The sequence below is a fragment of the Buteo buteo genome, chromosome 15, assembly GCF_964188355.1.
Source record: "Buteo buteo chromosome 15, bButBut1.hap1.1, whole genome shotgun sequence".
Lineage (NCBI taxonomy): Eukaryota > Metazoa > Chordata > Aves > Accipitriformes > Accipitridae > Buteo > Buteo buteo.
In genome coordinates this window covers 1,256,366-1,274,029 of record NC_134185.1, presented here as the reverse complement: position 1 = coordinate 1,274,029, position 17,664 = coordinate 1,256,366, and the positions used below count along the sequence as shown (strand labels likewise).

Below are 17,664 nucleotides of genomic sequence, written 5' to 3'. Positions count from 1 at the left end.
AAAACCATCTATTCTATCCTAATAGAATTCAAAACCTGCCTGGCAGAAAAGCTAGCTAGACAACAACTTCAACATAAAATACTTAATTTTTACCAAGGCAGAGATAAAACTCGGTGCTCCCTCTGTCTAGAAGAGTGTCTTCCTAGTGACATATAGAATTAAACTTATATTTCTTCCCTTTACCTGACCCAATAGTTTTGTAATCAGTTTACATCAAGTGGAACAACTTCAACATGGAAGATTAAGCACCTTTGTCACCTATTCCATTAGCAACAGCAGCTGTTGGCCTGATTTAGAATAGAATAGAACAGAACAGAGCAAAACAGAATAGAATAGGACTATTTCAATTGGAGGAGACCGACAACAATCATCTAGTCCAACTACCTGACTACCTCAGGGCTGACCAAAAGTTAAAGCATGTCATTAAGGGCATTGTCCAAATGCCCCTTGAACACTGACAGGCTTGGGGCATCGACCGTCTCTCTAGGAAGCCTGTTCCAGTGTCTGACCACCCTCTCGGTAAAGAAATGCTTCCTCACGTCCAGTCTGAACAGGAATTCACTCCCCCCTTCCCACGGGCAGGCAGGAGTTCAGCCATCTCCAGGACAGCAGGGCTCCAGCACGCCCAACGCTCCCTTGGGAAGACAAACGCCATCACTCCCAACGTCCCCCCTTCCTTCTTCTTCCCCCAGATGTAATTGCCGAGCATGACGTCCTCTGGTGTGGGATGTCCCTGGGGTCAGTCGGGGTCAGCTGTCCCGGCTGTGTCCCCCCCCGACTCCTTGTGCCCCCCCAGCCTCCTCGCTGGTGGGGTGGGGGGAGAAGCAGAACAGCCCTTGGCTCTGGCCAAGCACTGCTCAGCGGGAACCAAAACGTCCCTGGGTTATCAGCACTGCTTCCAGCACAAATCCAAACCACAGCCCCACACCAGCTACTGGGAAGAAAATTCACTCTATCCCAGCCCAAACCACACAAGGCCATAAGAGGACATTGAATTTTTCCCATCCTTCTGCTAAAATGGGGTTGGTAGGCAAAGTGTGAAAAGGCTCTTGCGGACTGACTGGATATGGAAAGGAAAAAGCTGTGGAAGGTGGTGGCATGTGACAAGAGGTAACAAGAATCAAATCACGATGCAGTGGTCATGGTCTGTGCTGACAGCCAACGGTAACCACCTAACCTTCTTGCAGCGCGGATTCATGGCCTCCTGCATCAGCACGGTTCTGGAAGGAATTAATTGTCAAGGCTTTATGCAGGATGCCAAGATCTGTAGTTACAGCAGCTCAGCCTGTGACACTGCTGTGTTGATGAGTCGAGTGAGGTCTGTTACATCTGCCAGGAATTTGCATGGTAAATGAATGTGGAAAATCCCAGCTGCCGCAGAAGGTGCTGTTGGGGCTTCTGTTGGGCAGCTTCTTCCAGCCCACCTCAGAGAGCGCACCGTAGCTCGACAGCATTCCGGGGATAGCTGTAAAACCGGAATACTGGTGCTAACGCTCACATGACGTATTTTGCAGGATTAGCAGCCGTTCAAGCATTACCTGGATTTAATTTAATCCAGATTAATTGCTAATTGCAGTCTGCAGGGCCCGCTGCAGCCCCAAGGTTCGCTGGGAGGAGCGTCCTGCACCTTGCCGGCCGCCCTGCGCACGCCTCGCCAGGGCCGATGCCGCGGGGCAGGCTTCCCACCTCGGCCCGTGTGGGAAAAGGCGTAGGAAACCACGGACTGAAATTTCTAGCTGCTGCACAGCTCTGCAGCGGCTCACCCACGGCAGCGTCTGCCTCGTGGCCGCGTGTGGCTGCCGGGAGTGAGCGTTGATGGCCACCGTGGTGGGAAAGGAGGAGGAGGAGGAGGAGGAGGAGGAGGAGAAGGAGGCAGGTGTGTTGGGCAGCGCGGGGTCACAGGGACTCTTGTTCTAGCTACGGTCTTATTGTGGTTCTGATTTAATCTTCTTCGTCACCTGCCTAAAACCCCTTAACTTTATTCTGTAACCTGTTTTTTTAGATTCTATCACAGTGACAGCCATATGCAGGAGCAAGTAAAGGAGCATGTGCCTTGCAAGTAAAAGCTGGCCTATGAGGAAAGACTTTTGGCACAAGGCTCTTTAATATATGAAGAACAGACTGGCTTCCAGACTGGAAGAGGAATTCTATTTTTGGCAGAGAATGACAGCAAAAAATAAAGCAATAGATAGAAGAAACAGAACATTTTACAGTCACTTAGTAAGACAGGAGAAGCAATGGAAAGGATGAAAAAATATTTGATTTGTCTTATTAGCAATCATACAAACCCACAAGGGCTTGACTGTTGCTGTATCACTTTGACTCATAGAATGACAGACTCTTCATGATCTCCAAATCAGTGGTTCTTTATAATTTGAAAAGTAATTTTAAACTTCCAGTATAGAAAATGAATCAAATGTTTTGTCAAGAGAAAAATAAATTAAAGGTCCCTGCATTTTGTTTGCATATTTGATATATAAAAGAGCAAGAACTGGGAAAGGTGTAATAAGGTCTGGCATTTCATTTTAATGCTGAAATTATGGAGAGCATGTATTAAGGCATCATTTGAAGCACAAATAGTGCTACAGTTTCCAGTAATCAACCTTTCTGACAACTGTAGTTCTTATGAGTATGAAATAATCACTTATTACCTGTTGATAAGTTTTCTTATACGTGCCATTGATGTAGAAGTTAACTTTATTAACTTCTAATACATCTTAGGCCAATTTTTCAGTCCTATCCTTGTCTGTGAGTACCACTTGTACCTACCTTTTGGCACCTGCAAATAGAGGAGCGAGCAGTGCTTCGTTGTGGCATGGCTAGCTACTTAACTGGAGTATAAATCAAGAAAGAAACACTGGGTAACAAACGGGGGATAGTGGATAAATGCAGTCACACATAGTGAAGGTATACTTGCAAGAATGCGGGAAGAGAAAACCCTATGAAGAAATCCTAAGAGAGGACCTAGCAGAAAGGTAGCTACAGTAATGGAGTAAGGATCAGTACAACTCCAAGCTCTAATCATTCTTCTATTTTTATATTTTACTAGGTGGCAATATAAACTGGAATTTAACTAGATGAAGTATTTTCCAAATCTTGATGCTGAATGATATTTTATGTCAGCTTGAAGAAATGGCAAAGAAAAAGACACTTTGTGCAAGACAAGCCACAGTGTTGTTTAATTATGATGGCAAAGCACAGGGTTAGAGGTAAAACCAGAAATATATCCTGTTGGTGAAGGAACACATCAGGTTAGGTTTTCCTGAAGGGATTTTGATCTTTGAATTTCTCCTTTGGCTTTGTAACGCCAGCCTTTAGGTATTAGTACAGAATTTTATAGATTTATGGTGGTGAGGGAGAGACTTAGTGAATATGTCCTTTTACTGGCCATGTAATTGCTGGACTTGGAACTGGGGAGCTCAAGGGTCTTTGTTCTCAAAAGCTCCCGAGATAGGTCTGTGCAAAATCCGTCTTAGCTGGTATATCCGTGCAGTACTGTGTAGTGGGGAAGTTAGTTGGCACTAGCCAGTTGGTGCCAGTTTGGAAATGTCTGTGTGTTATAAGAATACTGTAAGTCTTTAAAAGACCTTTTATTTTTAAGGCTTGTGAAATTAGAGGAAACAATTTTTGATTTGTACTGTTTTCTCTGTCAAACTTCAGTTACCTACTTTAGCTGTCTTTAAGGAGAAGGCAACTGTTGATAGAAAAATGTGAAAAAGTTATTCTGAGAAATTTTCAAGCCCCATGAGCAATTACAGGATGCAATCCTCCCTTCCTCCAACCTGACAAACATTGGGCACTATCCAAGATCTATCCCAGATACAAAATCTGTACCCTCTAAAGTTTCTTTTGAACAATTTAGGAATTTCAGGGAACCCACTGAAATTAACAGCTGAAGGTAACCTACGCTAGTGGGGAGAAGAGATGTTTCCTGGTGGGTGCCCTGAGGCCTGATTCTTTGCTACTCAAACCAAAATTAATTCAGAGTATATAGAAATTTCCTCTTCTGGAAAACCAACCTGAATGGGAGGAGAGTACAAGCAGTGATAATTTTAACCTCTTTTTTTGAAAATAGATGACCCCCCCCCCGCCATTGGAATCAGAAATAGTTCTAAGCTACGATGACGGTGAAGTTGTATGTACGGAGGTTGCTGGCAGCTCGCCAGCAGAGAGCTCCCCTGAACTGGCAGTGATTTGCCGCAGTGGTTGTCATCAGAGAAGCTGTATCTCTTTATTAGCTGCTGAAGAGCTGCTAATGGGATAATCAGCAGTTTGCACTTTCTCATTACCAGTTATTCATCATAGTCACTGCATACGAAGTATCTGTAGTTAAAGTATTAAGTGATCACTTTTGTGATGTTTGGTTTGTATTATATTTCTGAAGTGTCTAGGTTTTTAGATTAGTATTTGATAAACTGTGGTTGAAACCCAGCATATTTAAATTAAGTAATTGTGCAAACCCATGATATCAGTTCTACATTCTAAAAGAAAGGGAACATTTTGTGTAAATCTCTGCTTCTCCTCCAGAACACACCTTTATGGACTGTTCTTCTGAGGCTCCCTTTCCAGTGATACTACAAAGAATATATAGTTATCCAAATATTAGACTATGTGATGCACACCCTTGAGGAACTGGGTTTACTAATAATGATGTTAAATATGATTTTGTAGCCAGTATAAGCTGGAAAAAACATTTTTAGCACAGAGTTATGCTAATGTTAAGATTGAAACCATCTGAAGGCTTCTTAGCAAGGAAGATGAACTAAATTTTGCTACACCAACCTGCAGGGATTAAAGACTGGAAAAGGTGCTTCTGTAATCAAATGGAAAAGGAGGAGGGGAGGGCAGATGGGACAAGCAGCTGAAGGAAGAAGAGCCTGAGAGGCCGGTCTGCTCCAGCCCATCCGTCTGCCAGGAACCGAGGTCAGTGGTGTGGAAGTTTCTCGCAGGTGCGTCCCTTACTCCGTACTCTTTGACTGTTTCTTTGGTGGCCAACACCAAAATCTCCTGCCTACCTTAATTTTCTAGGCATATTAACTTTGCATCTTGATGCTGGAAGCTGTTATTTCGTTTAACAATGGCCATTCACTCTGGGTACAGATAAGTGTAGTTATAACTAGACTTCTGTACAATCATAAACTTTTCTGTACTGTACAATGCACTTACCTTTAACGGAAATGCATCTCATGCAGAATTCAATAATAAATGTAAAATAAATACGGTCCTGTTCATTTTATCTTCCCTTCTCTATATTGGATACTAACAGAATACCTCTCCCTCTTGGGATGCCTTCGTCTCTGGAGCTTTTTTGGGGGAAAGACTGTAGAGAGGTTTGTTTTTATGAAGCCATACTCCTACCTCCATGTGAAAGCAGATTTTTTTGCAAAAGCTTACTGACAGAAAATGTCTTTCTGAATCCAGTTCCTTTACAAAAACCTGGATATTCCTCATGCAGACACAGTACATTTGGCCTGATTTATCTTATTTGCCAGAGGTGGGAAGATGATGAGTATTACTGAACAAACTGTACTCTGTGCAGTAGGTGGTGTATTGTGGCAGATGTGAAATGGGCTTCCACCAGTTTCTGGATCAGATTCTCAGCTTCTCTGATCAGCACAGTTCTACTGACACCAGCAGCCTCTCGCAGGCACGTGTTGGCAGAGAACCCTCTCCCAGTTCACTCTGTCCAGAAAACAAAACGAAACAAAACAACACTGTTTTTAGGAGGATCTCATAGGCACTTGAGATGGAAATAGCTGATCCTCCCAGTGCTAATGAAAAGATTGTTCATTACTAGTGGTGTTTGCCAGACTCGTGCTTCAAAAATGATACTCTCTAAGGCACAAGTTGTTCTTTCTTGTCTTTTATGTAGAACAGAATACAAAGTATGGTAGAGATATTTTCTACTAACAAAAATGTAATGAAGTTTGTTAAAAAGAGTCAGAATAGTTTAGCCTGGGTAGCACCTGTGCTAGTCATCAGGTTTGATCTGCCACTTAAATCAGGGCCAACTTTGAAGCTGTATCAGGTTACTCAGGGCCCTGTACAGTCAAGTTCTGAATATCTCCAAGGCTGGAGATCCCCCAGCCTCTCTGGGCAACCTGTGCCAGTGTTTGACCACCCTTGTTGTGAAGAATATTTTTCTTGCTCTTAAGAGTGAGATTTTTAACCTGAAACACTTCCCCCCCCCCCCCCAAACTATGAGCTGAAGTTGTTCAGGCTTGCATTCAAAATAGAGAAAAAATGAAGAGCCAGAAGACCTGTTTCTGTCTGTCTTGCAGAAGCCCAGCCTTATAGAGTGTGCTGGCTGCTGATTTTTTTAAGGTCTGCTTGACAAAATGTCAAGTCTTGTATGTTAGCCTATTTCTTGAATACTAGTAAGCTTCCAGTTGTCTGCTCTGCTCTGTGACAAGTGGGGCAGTTCAGAACGGGGGCAGTTAGAAATTGTGCAGATGATGGAGTCACAAAGTTAGGAGCTGTGGCCTTTCAGTGCCTCCAAGACAAGGAAGGATTTTCAGAATCACAGCATGTGTCTTGGGCACCTGTATTTACGAATTTCACTGGAGGTGCCTAAGATTTTTGTGAACTATAGCTCCTAACCCATAGTTATTTTTGTGATGTAGCAATTTTAACAAACTAATTTTTTTATTATTTTTTGAAAGTATAAATAATGCCAAACCTGCATTGTCACAGGGTTAAATGCCAATCCTAACATCATGCTTACTTGTGTTTATTAAGTGATCAGTTTTTGGGAAGGGTTGCTGTAAGCACACTTGGTACGGTCATCCTGTAATATCATGTCAGCCAAAGGAACCTGAATGAATTAAATATCAGTTAATCACAGTCCTTTGAATTCATATTAAACCTGATAAATAAAAAAGCATAAGAAAGACAAGCTTAACTATCTAATCTTTGAAATATTTTTAGAGATCTAATGCAAAAAAAGACCCCTCTCCCCAATTCTAATACAACCAGATCTACCAATATTAATTAACAACATCCAAGCACCTAGAATAACAGGCTAGTACCACATGTTGTTCTTGCAGTGTGCTGTGTCTTTCAAATCCCTGTCCATGTGCCTCAATAACATACTGTTGTTATAATGCCCAATATAGGTTTTACCTCTAAGGAGCCTAACAATAGCTTCTATTCCAGAACAGAAATGGCTTGTTACAGGACAAAAGCCTTTTGTGAGGAAGTTGAGCAAAACAGTTTTATACTCAGTTGTCTTTGTTTCCAGGCAGGCAGGCAGGCAGCTAATAATGTGCATTTGTCAGTTTACTACTTTAACGCTGTTCCAGAAAGCAGTGCCCTTGGCCACGACACGTTGGGGCTGCTCTTTATGGTTCATCACCTGCGTGGCCTTCTGGGAAAAGAACTTTACAGCAATTCTGTTTTAACTAACCTTTATTGTATCTATGCCTATAAATATGGGATGACTTCCTACTAGATTTTTACTAGGCCATTTCTAATGGTGCCCTGAACTAGAATGAAGTGGACATGAACAAAAAGGAAGATCTGACTCAGCAGGTAAGAGACTGATTGTGAATGACTTTTGAGCAGATACACTGATATAAAATAATTTTTGCATTCACTTCAAGATTTCAAGTGAGTGAAAACTTCATTGTGGATTGTGTGCAAGGCTCTTCATGCATGTATGTTGAGCATGGTCTAACTCTGAAGCAAATGCAGGTCAAAGAAAGGTTTCTTGTTTAAGCTGAAAAAACCCCATTTGCTTTAGGAAGCAAAGCTAACGCCTTTTAACTTCCTATGTCTTTCACTTATAACTCTATCAAAAGTAGATAGAAATAGAGGTCTAAAATCTGATCCCATTAATATTTGTGGGGAAAAAGATTAGCTTCATTAATGTAAATGCAAGCACTACAATTTGTGGACCAGAGTCTGACCTGAATGAGAAAGTGACACTATTGAGTCAAGCTACCAACCTAAATGGAGCTGCTGTTTCTATATAGGTGCATTTTAAAACAGTTTCTAGTCTTGACATTGTAATATATACTTCCAATAAAGTACAAAAAAAAAAAAAAAGTACCTGTTATTTTGAGTAGTGTCCAGAAGATCTCATTGTGAAAACGTGAAATTAAAATGTTTAATTAAAAATATAGAGAAAGATGTAAAGTGATGTGGCTTGGAAATGATGGTGCAGGCAGACTTCCTGAGGCTACTACACATTTTTATCAAGGTGAACAAGTGGATACTTTATATGCCAGAGGTGCACCTACTCTGAGTCACTGACTGTCTCCTAGACCATCTTTGTGTATGAAATGAGTCATAGAAATTAGACATAAAAGTCTTGTAGATCATTAAGTCCATTCCCTCGTAAATGTCTTCCTGAGGATTAGTCAAATGTTAAATGGATCCTGCTTTTAGATCTCATTTACACTGCTGCAAATTGGAGATGACACCACCAGTCCACTCTTGTGGTCCCAAAACACTCTGAAGACAGGATCAGCTGCTTCATTTTGAGACTGTATCTTACTTCAGGGATTTTTTTTACAAGGTGCAGGTGGCGTAGTCCAAGGGAAAGTATTTGCGAATAACCTTGCCACAAGGACAACTCTGCTGCTTTGAGGCAGCAAGAGAATCAGTGACCTTGAGGAGCTCACCTAATAATTGCATATGTAGTATGAAGGCGTTGAATGAGAGTAGCAGATAAAGACAAATGTCAGATTGTGAAAATAAGTGACACAATAGTGTGAGCTAAACTAATTCCATTCATTTTCACATGAAGGACGTTAATAATCTTGAGTATATTTAAAAGTTTCAAAGAAGAAAGGAGACTTTGCTTCTGCTCCTAACATTACCACACATCTTCCTGTGAACTATGGCAAGTTTGTGCTTCAGCTTCTCTAACTGCAAAATAACGACATGTACCTAATAGTTATGCCACTTTCAGGTCCTTCACTAGGAGGTTTTTGTAGCAGTAAATCACTCTCAAAGAGCCACTTCATCAAACAAGGTCACCGAGGGAGAAATTCGTCACAGCAATATCTTGACAACGTGCTGTGGTTTTCATGTGTCTAGCTTACGAGCCACCAGTGTCTGTTTATGGTAGCACACGTGGTTTTAGCACTGGGTGCAAGAGCCAAACCCCTCTCTGTGCCTCGAGCTACTCCCTGGAAATGTCTCCGTTGTCCTCCGTACGACTCCATGGCCAGATTCCCTCCTGGTCCAAAGCTGTGTAGCTCCGGTGACTCCAGTGAAGCTGCATTAATTCCCAGCAGTAGACAATTTGTTCCTGCGTCGTCTCCTCCTTCGCTGCCTGGCTACTGGGGGAGCAGCTGGGCAATGCTTTCCATCTGCCGCGGAAGGGACAGGGGAGGCACTTGGGCACAGGCGTACTTGCTTTATGGGGACTGTCGTGTAAGGTCTCAAGCAGCATCTCCTGTTGACTTCTAGTTTTTGAAAGTCGTCACTACACAAAAAGATTGATTAAACTTGACCGTACCAACCTGGGGGAGCTGTAAAGGGTAACCTGGTAACAGCCAGAGTGGGCCAGAAGAAGTTCCTCAGCTTTGACGGTTTCATAGCAATTGAAACACTTTGAAAAACTGTGTTACTTTTGAAACAAAGCTGGAAAAAAGTTCAGACAATGTGAATAATGTCACATGTCAACTTCACTTGAACAACATTTTTAGATTTTTTTAGATTGGAAATGTTTTGTCTCAGTTTTTCAACATTGCTTTATGTGATAGAAAAAAAAAAGTCAAACCTAAGTGAAGCAGTTTAACTTTTCATAAATAAAAAATTCAGCCAACCAAATCTTACATATTTTTGACTTTTCTCTTTTAGCTTCCCATGTTTTTCTAATTCTTAGTTATACCAGATTTTGACATTTTGATGTTCTTTGCAAAATTAATCTTTCATTCTTGAAAAATCTTTAGCAACAACTCAGGAAGATCATCACAATTTGACCTCTTAACAATCAGTTAAAATAATGGCTAAAATTGGTTAATGATCTGAAACAAAAGAGAAAAGGAGAACATGATTGAGAACCAGCGCATTTTGCTGAGTGTTTGCATCGCTTTTTTGGGTAGCCAACAGCAGGAACATTGGGTTATCTTGTTGAATAGATATACAAAAGCTGCGGCTAGAGTTGCACCTTGCCTCTTTCACCTTTTCTGTGATAGAAATCCTTCTGCAGCTATTCATCTACAGTTACTCAGAGCATCTTTTAAACTAACTCCCTTTCTCCCCGTGTCTTTTCATCAATATGTTTTTGAGAGGTTTATAAACCTCAATACCATTTGCAGTCTTGCCTGAGGTCATGACGCAAACAGAGAGTAGGAGAAAAATAGGAGGTCCCCTCTGCAGCCTCTGAATTTGCCTCATAAAACATTACAGATATATTTTCAGTCACCTATAAAATCCTTTTAAGGCAAAAGTTCAAGAATTGCCTTGGATTTTCACCTGTGTTTCACACACCAGAAATTGCAGCACTTATTCCTCCCAAAGGCAACACTTTACATTTCCAAATGCTCTCAGCTTGTGGGTTGGCAGGTTTACAGATGAACTGCCTTTTGGCAGTGCTGTATTTCATGATATAGTTAATGTTCCACTTCAGAGCTTGTACGAAGCCTAAAAGTGAACGCAAACTGATTAAGAAAAACTGCTTTAGATGTATGTTTTCTGTGTTACCACAAGATATAAAATGTCTATCAGCTGTAGAAGCCTGATGGCATGCCAGAAGTGGCATGTAACTGGGTTAAGTAGAGCAAGCAATTTCATCTGCACAGTGCTGAAATATTTGCTTGCTGATACTGTCCTCTATTCTCTCCTCTTCCTACCTGCACGCTGCCCGAAAACGCTGCTGTAATGCATGAGCGTAGCCTTTACGCTCTGTTGATAGTCACAGACGTCCAGACTCTTGCGTACCCGAAGTGACGCAGTAGGTCCCTGGTGAAGACAAGCAAGGCTGTTGTTTGTATGAGTTGAGGTTGTCCATAATGGAAATGAAGTCTGATCCACCACTACTCTTCCTGCCTGTTGTAGGACTTGCGCTGGTCCACCTCTGCTGAAACCTTACCCCGGTGCAGAAGGGATCAGTGTACCAGCGCGAGTCGCAGCACTGGGGCAAGAAGTCCTGATGGAGATCAGCACCTGGGGGAGTACCAATACCTGTCAGTGACAATTAACATCAGATACGTCTTTAGAAAGAAAAAAAATCTAAATGGTAGATTTGTTGCGTAGTGTGGCCCACACTGTTTATATTTTGGACCTACTCCTTCTGGCGGGAATATTTGAATCACCACCAGGTTGTTCTCTGTAGAAATGTAAGAGGTTTGTTTATTTGAAGGTAAAAATGATCACTGGTTTTAAAAGCAATGGGTGCAGCATCTCTTTCAGGTCTATGATCAAAAGGAAATACCATAGTCTCAATTTCTTCATGGAAAATAAACCCTTTGCAGACTACTATAAACACATTAGTTACTAGAGTTCTATTACAAATGAATGCTTCCATTAACAAATTTGCAAGTGATTGCTCCTTATCCTGCTCATGTCTATTCAGAAGAAATTTGTTTTGGTAAGAATTATAATGTGGGGATGGTACCTTGTGTTCATGAAACCATTTAGAATGGCTAATGACGTGAACAGGCAGTTTTCTGATGTTTTGTTTTTGATACATGAACTACTTTTTGTCTGACTTCAGCATACAGGTGTTATAAAAAAGGATGTGCTCACCTTTCCTTGAGTCCTTTTACTGAACATTTTTCAGAGACCTACAATAGGGACAACAGGCAAAAACTTAGTCTAACATTAAAATTTTCAATGGTTATTTTTGAGCACAGAGAGTGGGAATACTTTATAAAGCAGAAATGCAGATGGTGTTACGATTGTGTTACTGGCTTCAGGTTAGTCAAAGGAAATAAAAGAACTCTGAAAACTTCATAAAGTGGAAACCAGGATATTTTGACGATGGCAACCTCTGCCACAAAAGATATTTTAGTAAATATTTTTCATAAATACAATCTTTTTCTGACTATAGCTTTCATAGCTGGAACTCATCTCTTTTATCTCAAAAATAATTTTATACATCTAGAAATTTAATTTGATACCTCTCTTATTTCAGAATTATTTGGGGGTTTCCATTTGGCAGACACTGGTTCCTCCACCCCTACTGTTTGTCTCCTAGTTTTGTTCACCTTCTTGTATTACTAATGAAGGTGTTAAGAGTCTCCATTATAATTCTCCATTATAAGCTGCTTTTGTCTGCTTTGTTATTCAGGAAAGTTCCTTCATTATATTTATATTCCATAATGATGCAGAGCTGTAGGAATTAGGCCTAATCTACATGGGTGAATGTGTAGAGGTATCAGCAATACACCCAGAATTATTTTATGGGGTATTACAGGGTGCATTATGGGAATAAACCATAGCCTTTAGATGAAGAAATGGGTCCATTAAACACTGAGTGCTAAAACTGGGGTAGGCAAGGATTTCTGTTGTGAATGAGCCAGTAGTTGTTTGATTGCAAGTGGGCATCACAAGCGTGTCACTCTGAAGATATGTGCCTGGGTGTTACAGGCACCGAGTGGCTTATCGCCCCGGTAGACCTGGCAGCCAGATGCCTTCCATGGCACAGCAGCGCCCGACGAGTGCCCCAAGTAGCTGCGAATACCCCACATCACAGCAATTTAGAGCAAGGGGGAGAGAGGAAGGAAGTATTTCTGTGAGCTCTGTGCTAGGAGAGAAGTCATAAGCCTTCTTTGACAAGATAATGAGGGAAAATAGCATAATGAGAAAACAGGGAAAACAGGGAGGAATAATACAGGAAAAGGGAGGCGTTAATGACCTTAATGGAAGCCACGTAACTGTTTCCTTCCACGTGCACATCAGACGCTGCTGCCTTTTCTTCTACGTGCTTTTGACTGCCAACAGGAGTCTCTTTTGCCTTATCCAGACTGGCATTCACTTTGCTTTTGTGCAGATCCCTACTTCTTCTGGAAAGTCAGAAATTGGAGAGAGTGCAGATTATTCCTCTGTGGAAAAGGTAAAGAACGGTCTCATTCAGAGGATAACTCTTAATTTCCCAGTGTTTTTACAGGTGTTACTTCCAGCCCAAGCCAAGCAAACCAAGGGCTGTTGGTTAACCTACTGGGTCTTAAATACCTTCTTGAGTAGGTATTCATAAGCAATAAACCAGTTTGTAATCGGCTATGGAGTGATTTATATTTTGGTTAAACTGTATTACGGAGTCTTTTTTAAGACATTGTGAGATGGAGAATTCAATCCCTTCCTTCATAGTTTGTAAAACAATTAATCACCTGCGATATTAAAATCTCTGCTGTTTTTTAATTTGAATGTATTTGGTTTTGATTTCCTGGCCTTTTCCCTGTCACCATCAGATTAATCACACCTGTGGTAGGATCAGGATACTTAGGAGGGACGATAATCCAGACACTTCTTGATATTCTTTGGGTTAATGCAAGCAGATTAATTTTTGTAGCTCCTTTTTGCACCTTCTCTACATGTTTGCATCCATTTTAAAATCTGCTCCTAGCACTACAATATAAATCATATCGATGCCATATATAAAGGTAAACATCATCTTCTGGTTCTTTCCTGTTTACACATCCAAATATGGGTTTGTCCTTTTGACCACTGCCCTGGAAATTCAGTTATTTGGCCAAATTAGATCCTGAAATTCATTTAAAAGCTGTTTATTTTCAGGTTTTGCTCCCCATACTTATAAGGATTGCCAGTCTTCAGTGTCTCAGGGCAACAAATTTCCTTTATAAATACAAATGCTTTTAATATGAGCATGAATATACTTGAATGTAATTATTAAAATCCATATTATTCACGTTTAAAGGGCACATGTTTGACAAACTACGTCACACGCTGTATGGTATCTTATATTTTAATTTACTAAATCTGGCTAAAAACTCTATTATGAAGGCACTTTCACCAATTTTGTTCTAAAACATACGAAAAAGAATTCTGTGAGAATTTTTTTTAATCAAAATAGCAGAATTTGAGGGTGAGTAAGTGTCCACAGAGACCTCCATCAGCAAGAAGCAATGGAAGTGCTACAAGGTAAATGCAGCTGGTGGTAGTACTCCATTGCCATGTCCTGTTTCATTCATGCATGTTATTTGGTTGTATATTTTATTGCTGGTTACAGAACACATCTGAAAGTGACAATGATGAAGTTGATGGCAACAATATATGTGGTTTCAGAAAGAAAAAGGGAGGCAAAAGTCCTACAAAGTACGTTCCTCCTTTAGAAAATGAGAAGATGGAGCCGTCCTGCACCTCAAAGCCCCGAGAGCCCTGTCCGCCTCGAGGAACCGCCGGTTGCTCGGAACCACCGTCAGACCCGTCTCTCCAGCACCCGGCCGGCTCTCCTCCCCTACAAAAGGACCGAGGGGGTCGTGACAGTTCCCGCACCGGCAGCGACGTGAAGGAAGGCGCGTCCGGAGAAACACGACAAATCCAGGAAAACGCTGACACCGGCAAAAGAGCGATAGGAAAAATGCAGAAGGAAATAGAGGCACCGGCTAAACCGGAGCAGCCCGCGGGCACGCAGCCCGCCAGGGCGGCAGGGAGAGCTGGGTGCGCAGAGGCGGCGAGCCGGGCAGAGGGCGGCGAGAAGGCAGAGAGCAAGCACGAAGAGCGGGGTGGGATGGCAAAAAGAGACGTCAAGTTCCACGTGACGAAGACGGGCTCGCTGGGCGGTGCCGTGACGGCACAAGGGAGCGGCACGGCAGAGTCCTGCGCCGGGGCGGCCGAGATTTCTAAGCGGAGACTGCAAGAGCTGAAAAACCTGCTGAGCGAAGGCCCTCCGCCCGCTCGTGGGCCCAGTTACGGTGGGAAGGCAGGCGGCGGTTTTCCTCAGAAAAATTCGAAGCCCTGGGAGAAAGCAGCCGACAAGCAGGGCCGACCCTTTGAGCCTTTTGGCCCCCACTTTGGAGAGGAGAATCGCAAGTACCACGGCTTCCACAGGGAGGGAGCGGGGCAGCAGAGCAAACCTCTCCTGGTGCTCAGCGCTGCCGGCTCCGACCAGCAGCAGCCGGGGGGGAGTGACGTGGATCAGCTTATCCTGGGACTACCGGCACCTTCCACGCAGGCGGAAAGCACGGCTCCCGAGGTTCAGTTTGACGCCTCTGCAGGCCACGCCGGTAAGGATATTTAAACATCACCTGCTCTCCTGTTAAAGAAAGCGCTCCCCTTGTTTTGTGGGGTTTGGTTGAGCTGCGAGCTTTAGTCAGAGCTAGCGCGTGAGAGGATTGACACCTGTGGTTTCTGTGTGAGCAGAAGTTATGCTCTACACCTACGCGGCTTTTTTTTTTTTTTTTTAACTAAGGCATTTATAAAGCCCAGCTGCCTGCCAAAAACTGCCACGCGCAAGTGGTCATGTCTTCTTCACTAAAACTGAAATATTTCCTCATTTAAACTGAGCGCAGGCAACATTTCCCAAAGGTCTGCTAGGCACTGCAAAGCTCTGATGGCATCTGGGCTTCTTAAAATTTCCTTTTTGTTAACATTTCCAGCAGCGGAAATTGCTCCCATGTAGGGATGATGTTTTCAATTATCTGTCCTGTGAGAGGACTGGAATGCAAAAACATCTCATATAAACGATAGGGGAAGAAAAGCAAATGAGGCAGAGAACTTCCACTTATCTTCATGCTGTTCAATAAGTCCATTTCGGAAGTGTTTATAGAGCCAATTAATTGCTACTAATAGGCTGTGATTTCTTTGAAACTGTAAAAGTTATACTTCTGGGCTAGCTGGATCAGCAAACTGAGAGCTACTATTAGCTATGGTAATGTAATGGGCTTGAGCAGTTCGTTGGCTCGTGTCTATTCCAGGAAGCACACAAACAACAATTTGCCAGTTGAGTAGATATCATATTAATAAATTTCCAGGAGCATCAGGCTCAGATCATATTATCAACTTTTCAGGATAGATATCTCGCCCTCTGAATTATCTCACTGGCACCAGAAATCCACATCTCTTCTCTTCATTGATAAAAGACTTTGTCCACCATTAACTATGTCATAAAATATAATAGTAGCAATTACATTTTTACAACAATATGAAGTTACCCTGCTTTTTTTAAAGTCTCCATTCAGATGGGTAGAAGAATTGCTACACATACTCTGAAAACAGACAATTTGAATATATCAAATGTTGTTAGCTACAGCAGGATTTCTCAATAGACATATTGTGTTACCCAGTTTGCACAAGTCTGGACAAGATAGCCATGAACATTATCAGTGCTAACTCAGGGCACTGCATGAGAAATATAAAGCTTTGAAAAGATATTTCACATGCAAACCACTCTTTATTCCTGTAAAGAGGTTAGAAGATTATTTCTCAGGCTACACCTGATGCTGTTCCCTTTCCAGATTACATTGTTTTTCACATTGCTGAAAGGCTAGTGAAATGCATTGTCAAATTCAGATTAGCACGGTTTTCTCATTGTCTGCAAAACCAGTAAATAACTTTTAAAATATGGGAATAATCACTTGTCATAACACCATTTACAAGGTACAGGGAACTGATGAGATTAATTGCAGATTCCACCAGGAGATTTCAACCCGATTGTAGCCACTTGAAGTGAAGTGGCTAATCCAAGTTCGTTACCTAGTCAGCAGAGAACGACAGGCATTTTGTCTTCACAGAGGTAGTCGGGGTTGATGAGCAATCGACCTCTGGAGGTGGGCATCTCTTTCCACTCCATGGGGAAGAAGTCCCATGGTGATTAGTTTAGATTATTTGCCTAACTCTGAAACGCTTAAAGCTGCCTGGGCTTAATCCTACTCTGCATCACTGGCGATGGCAGCGACTGCCAGAGAACTGCAGATGAGAACCGACTAGGAAGGGAGGGGGGGGAAAATGGTTTTGTCTCATCAGAAACGTATCCAAACCCAGAAGTTTTGGAATCTCCTGAGGTTTGGATTCCATTTGGCTTTGACCAAACAAATTGTAGGGCTCAGTATGAGTTTCCACTAGTAAATGGAATGCACAGAAATAGTTTCTACTTAATCAGAAATGTATGTGTTTAAAATTTAATTTTCGTTGAATACATTCAGTAACTTGAGAGAAGAAAGTTTTACATAAATTCTGCACTCTTTAATGAGCCTTTGCATAAACAGTATTTCATTGCTGCCAGTGATAATTTATTAAGATTGATAAGAGAAAAATCCTAAATATTTTATTTTTATGACTAAAATATTATCTTAATATTTTAGTTACCAAAGTGCCTGAAGTCTTGGATCTAAACATGTCTTGACACTGAGTAGATCTGAAATACTACCTCCTGTATTTTGCAAGTTTTCAAATATTCGAACTTGCTCAAATCAGAAATCTCCATCCAAAGTGTTTGGAAAAATTACAAGAGGTTGTATTTCAGATCTACTCAGTGTCGAGATATAGCCAAAGCAGGAATATACCTTACTGTTCTAAAAGTACACAGTTAAGGGACAATCTCTAGAGGTCAGCAGTAGAAAGGCTAAGACATGTAGCTGAGCTTTAGTGAGTCAGCGTAATGCAGAGGACTGAAATACAATCATGCTAGTTATGTGGTTAACACCTCTCTAAAATAATAAATCCAATATTTGTTTCAAAATTCTGATTGGAAATTGTGGAAATATTACTGCATATGAATTTTGTCCATTGCTTGTCAGCTCTTTTGTAAAA

General features: G+C 41.8%; 1 protein-coding gene across 2 annotated transcripts in view; it reads left to right on the top strand.

The window, feature by feature from the left end:
- The window catches only part of LGSN (lengsin, lens protein with glutamine synthetase domain), a 62,550-nt gene that overhangs the window by 35,290 nt on the left and 9,596 nt on the right, over positions 1-17,664 (top strand). Inside the window, exons 1-3 of one of the 2 annotated variants that reach the window (XM_075046344.1) lie at positions 7,501-7,530; positions 12,947-13,009; positions 14,144-15,140. In XM_075046344.1, coding sequence (XP_074902445.1) covers positions 7,501-7,530; positions 12,947-13,009; positions 14,144-15,140 — 1,090 coding nt within the window. Of the gene's footprint in view, positions 7,531-12,946; positions 13,010-14,143; positions 15,141-17,664 lie in introns of those variants that run through there. The other variant, XM_075046346.1, reaches the window with a different exon arrangement.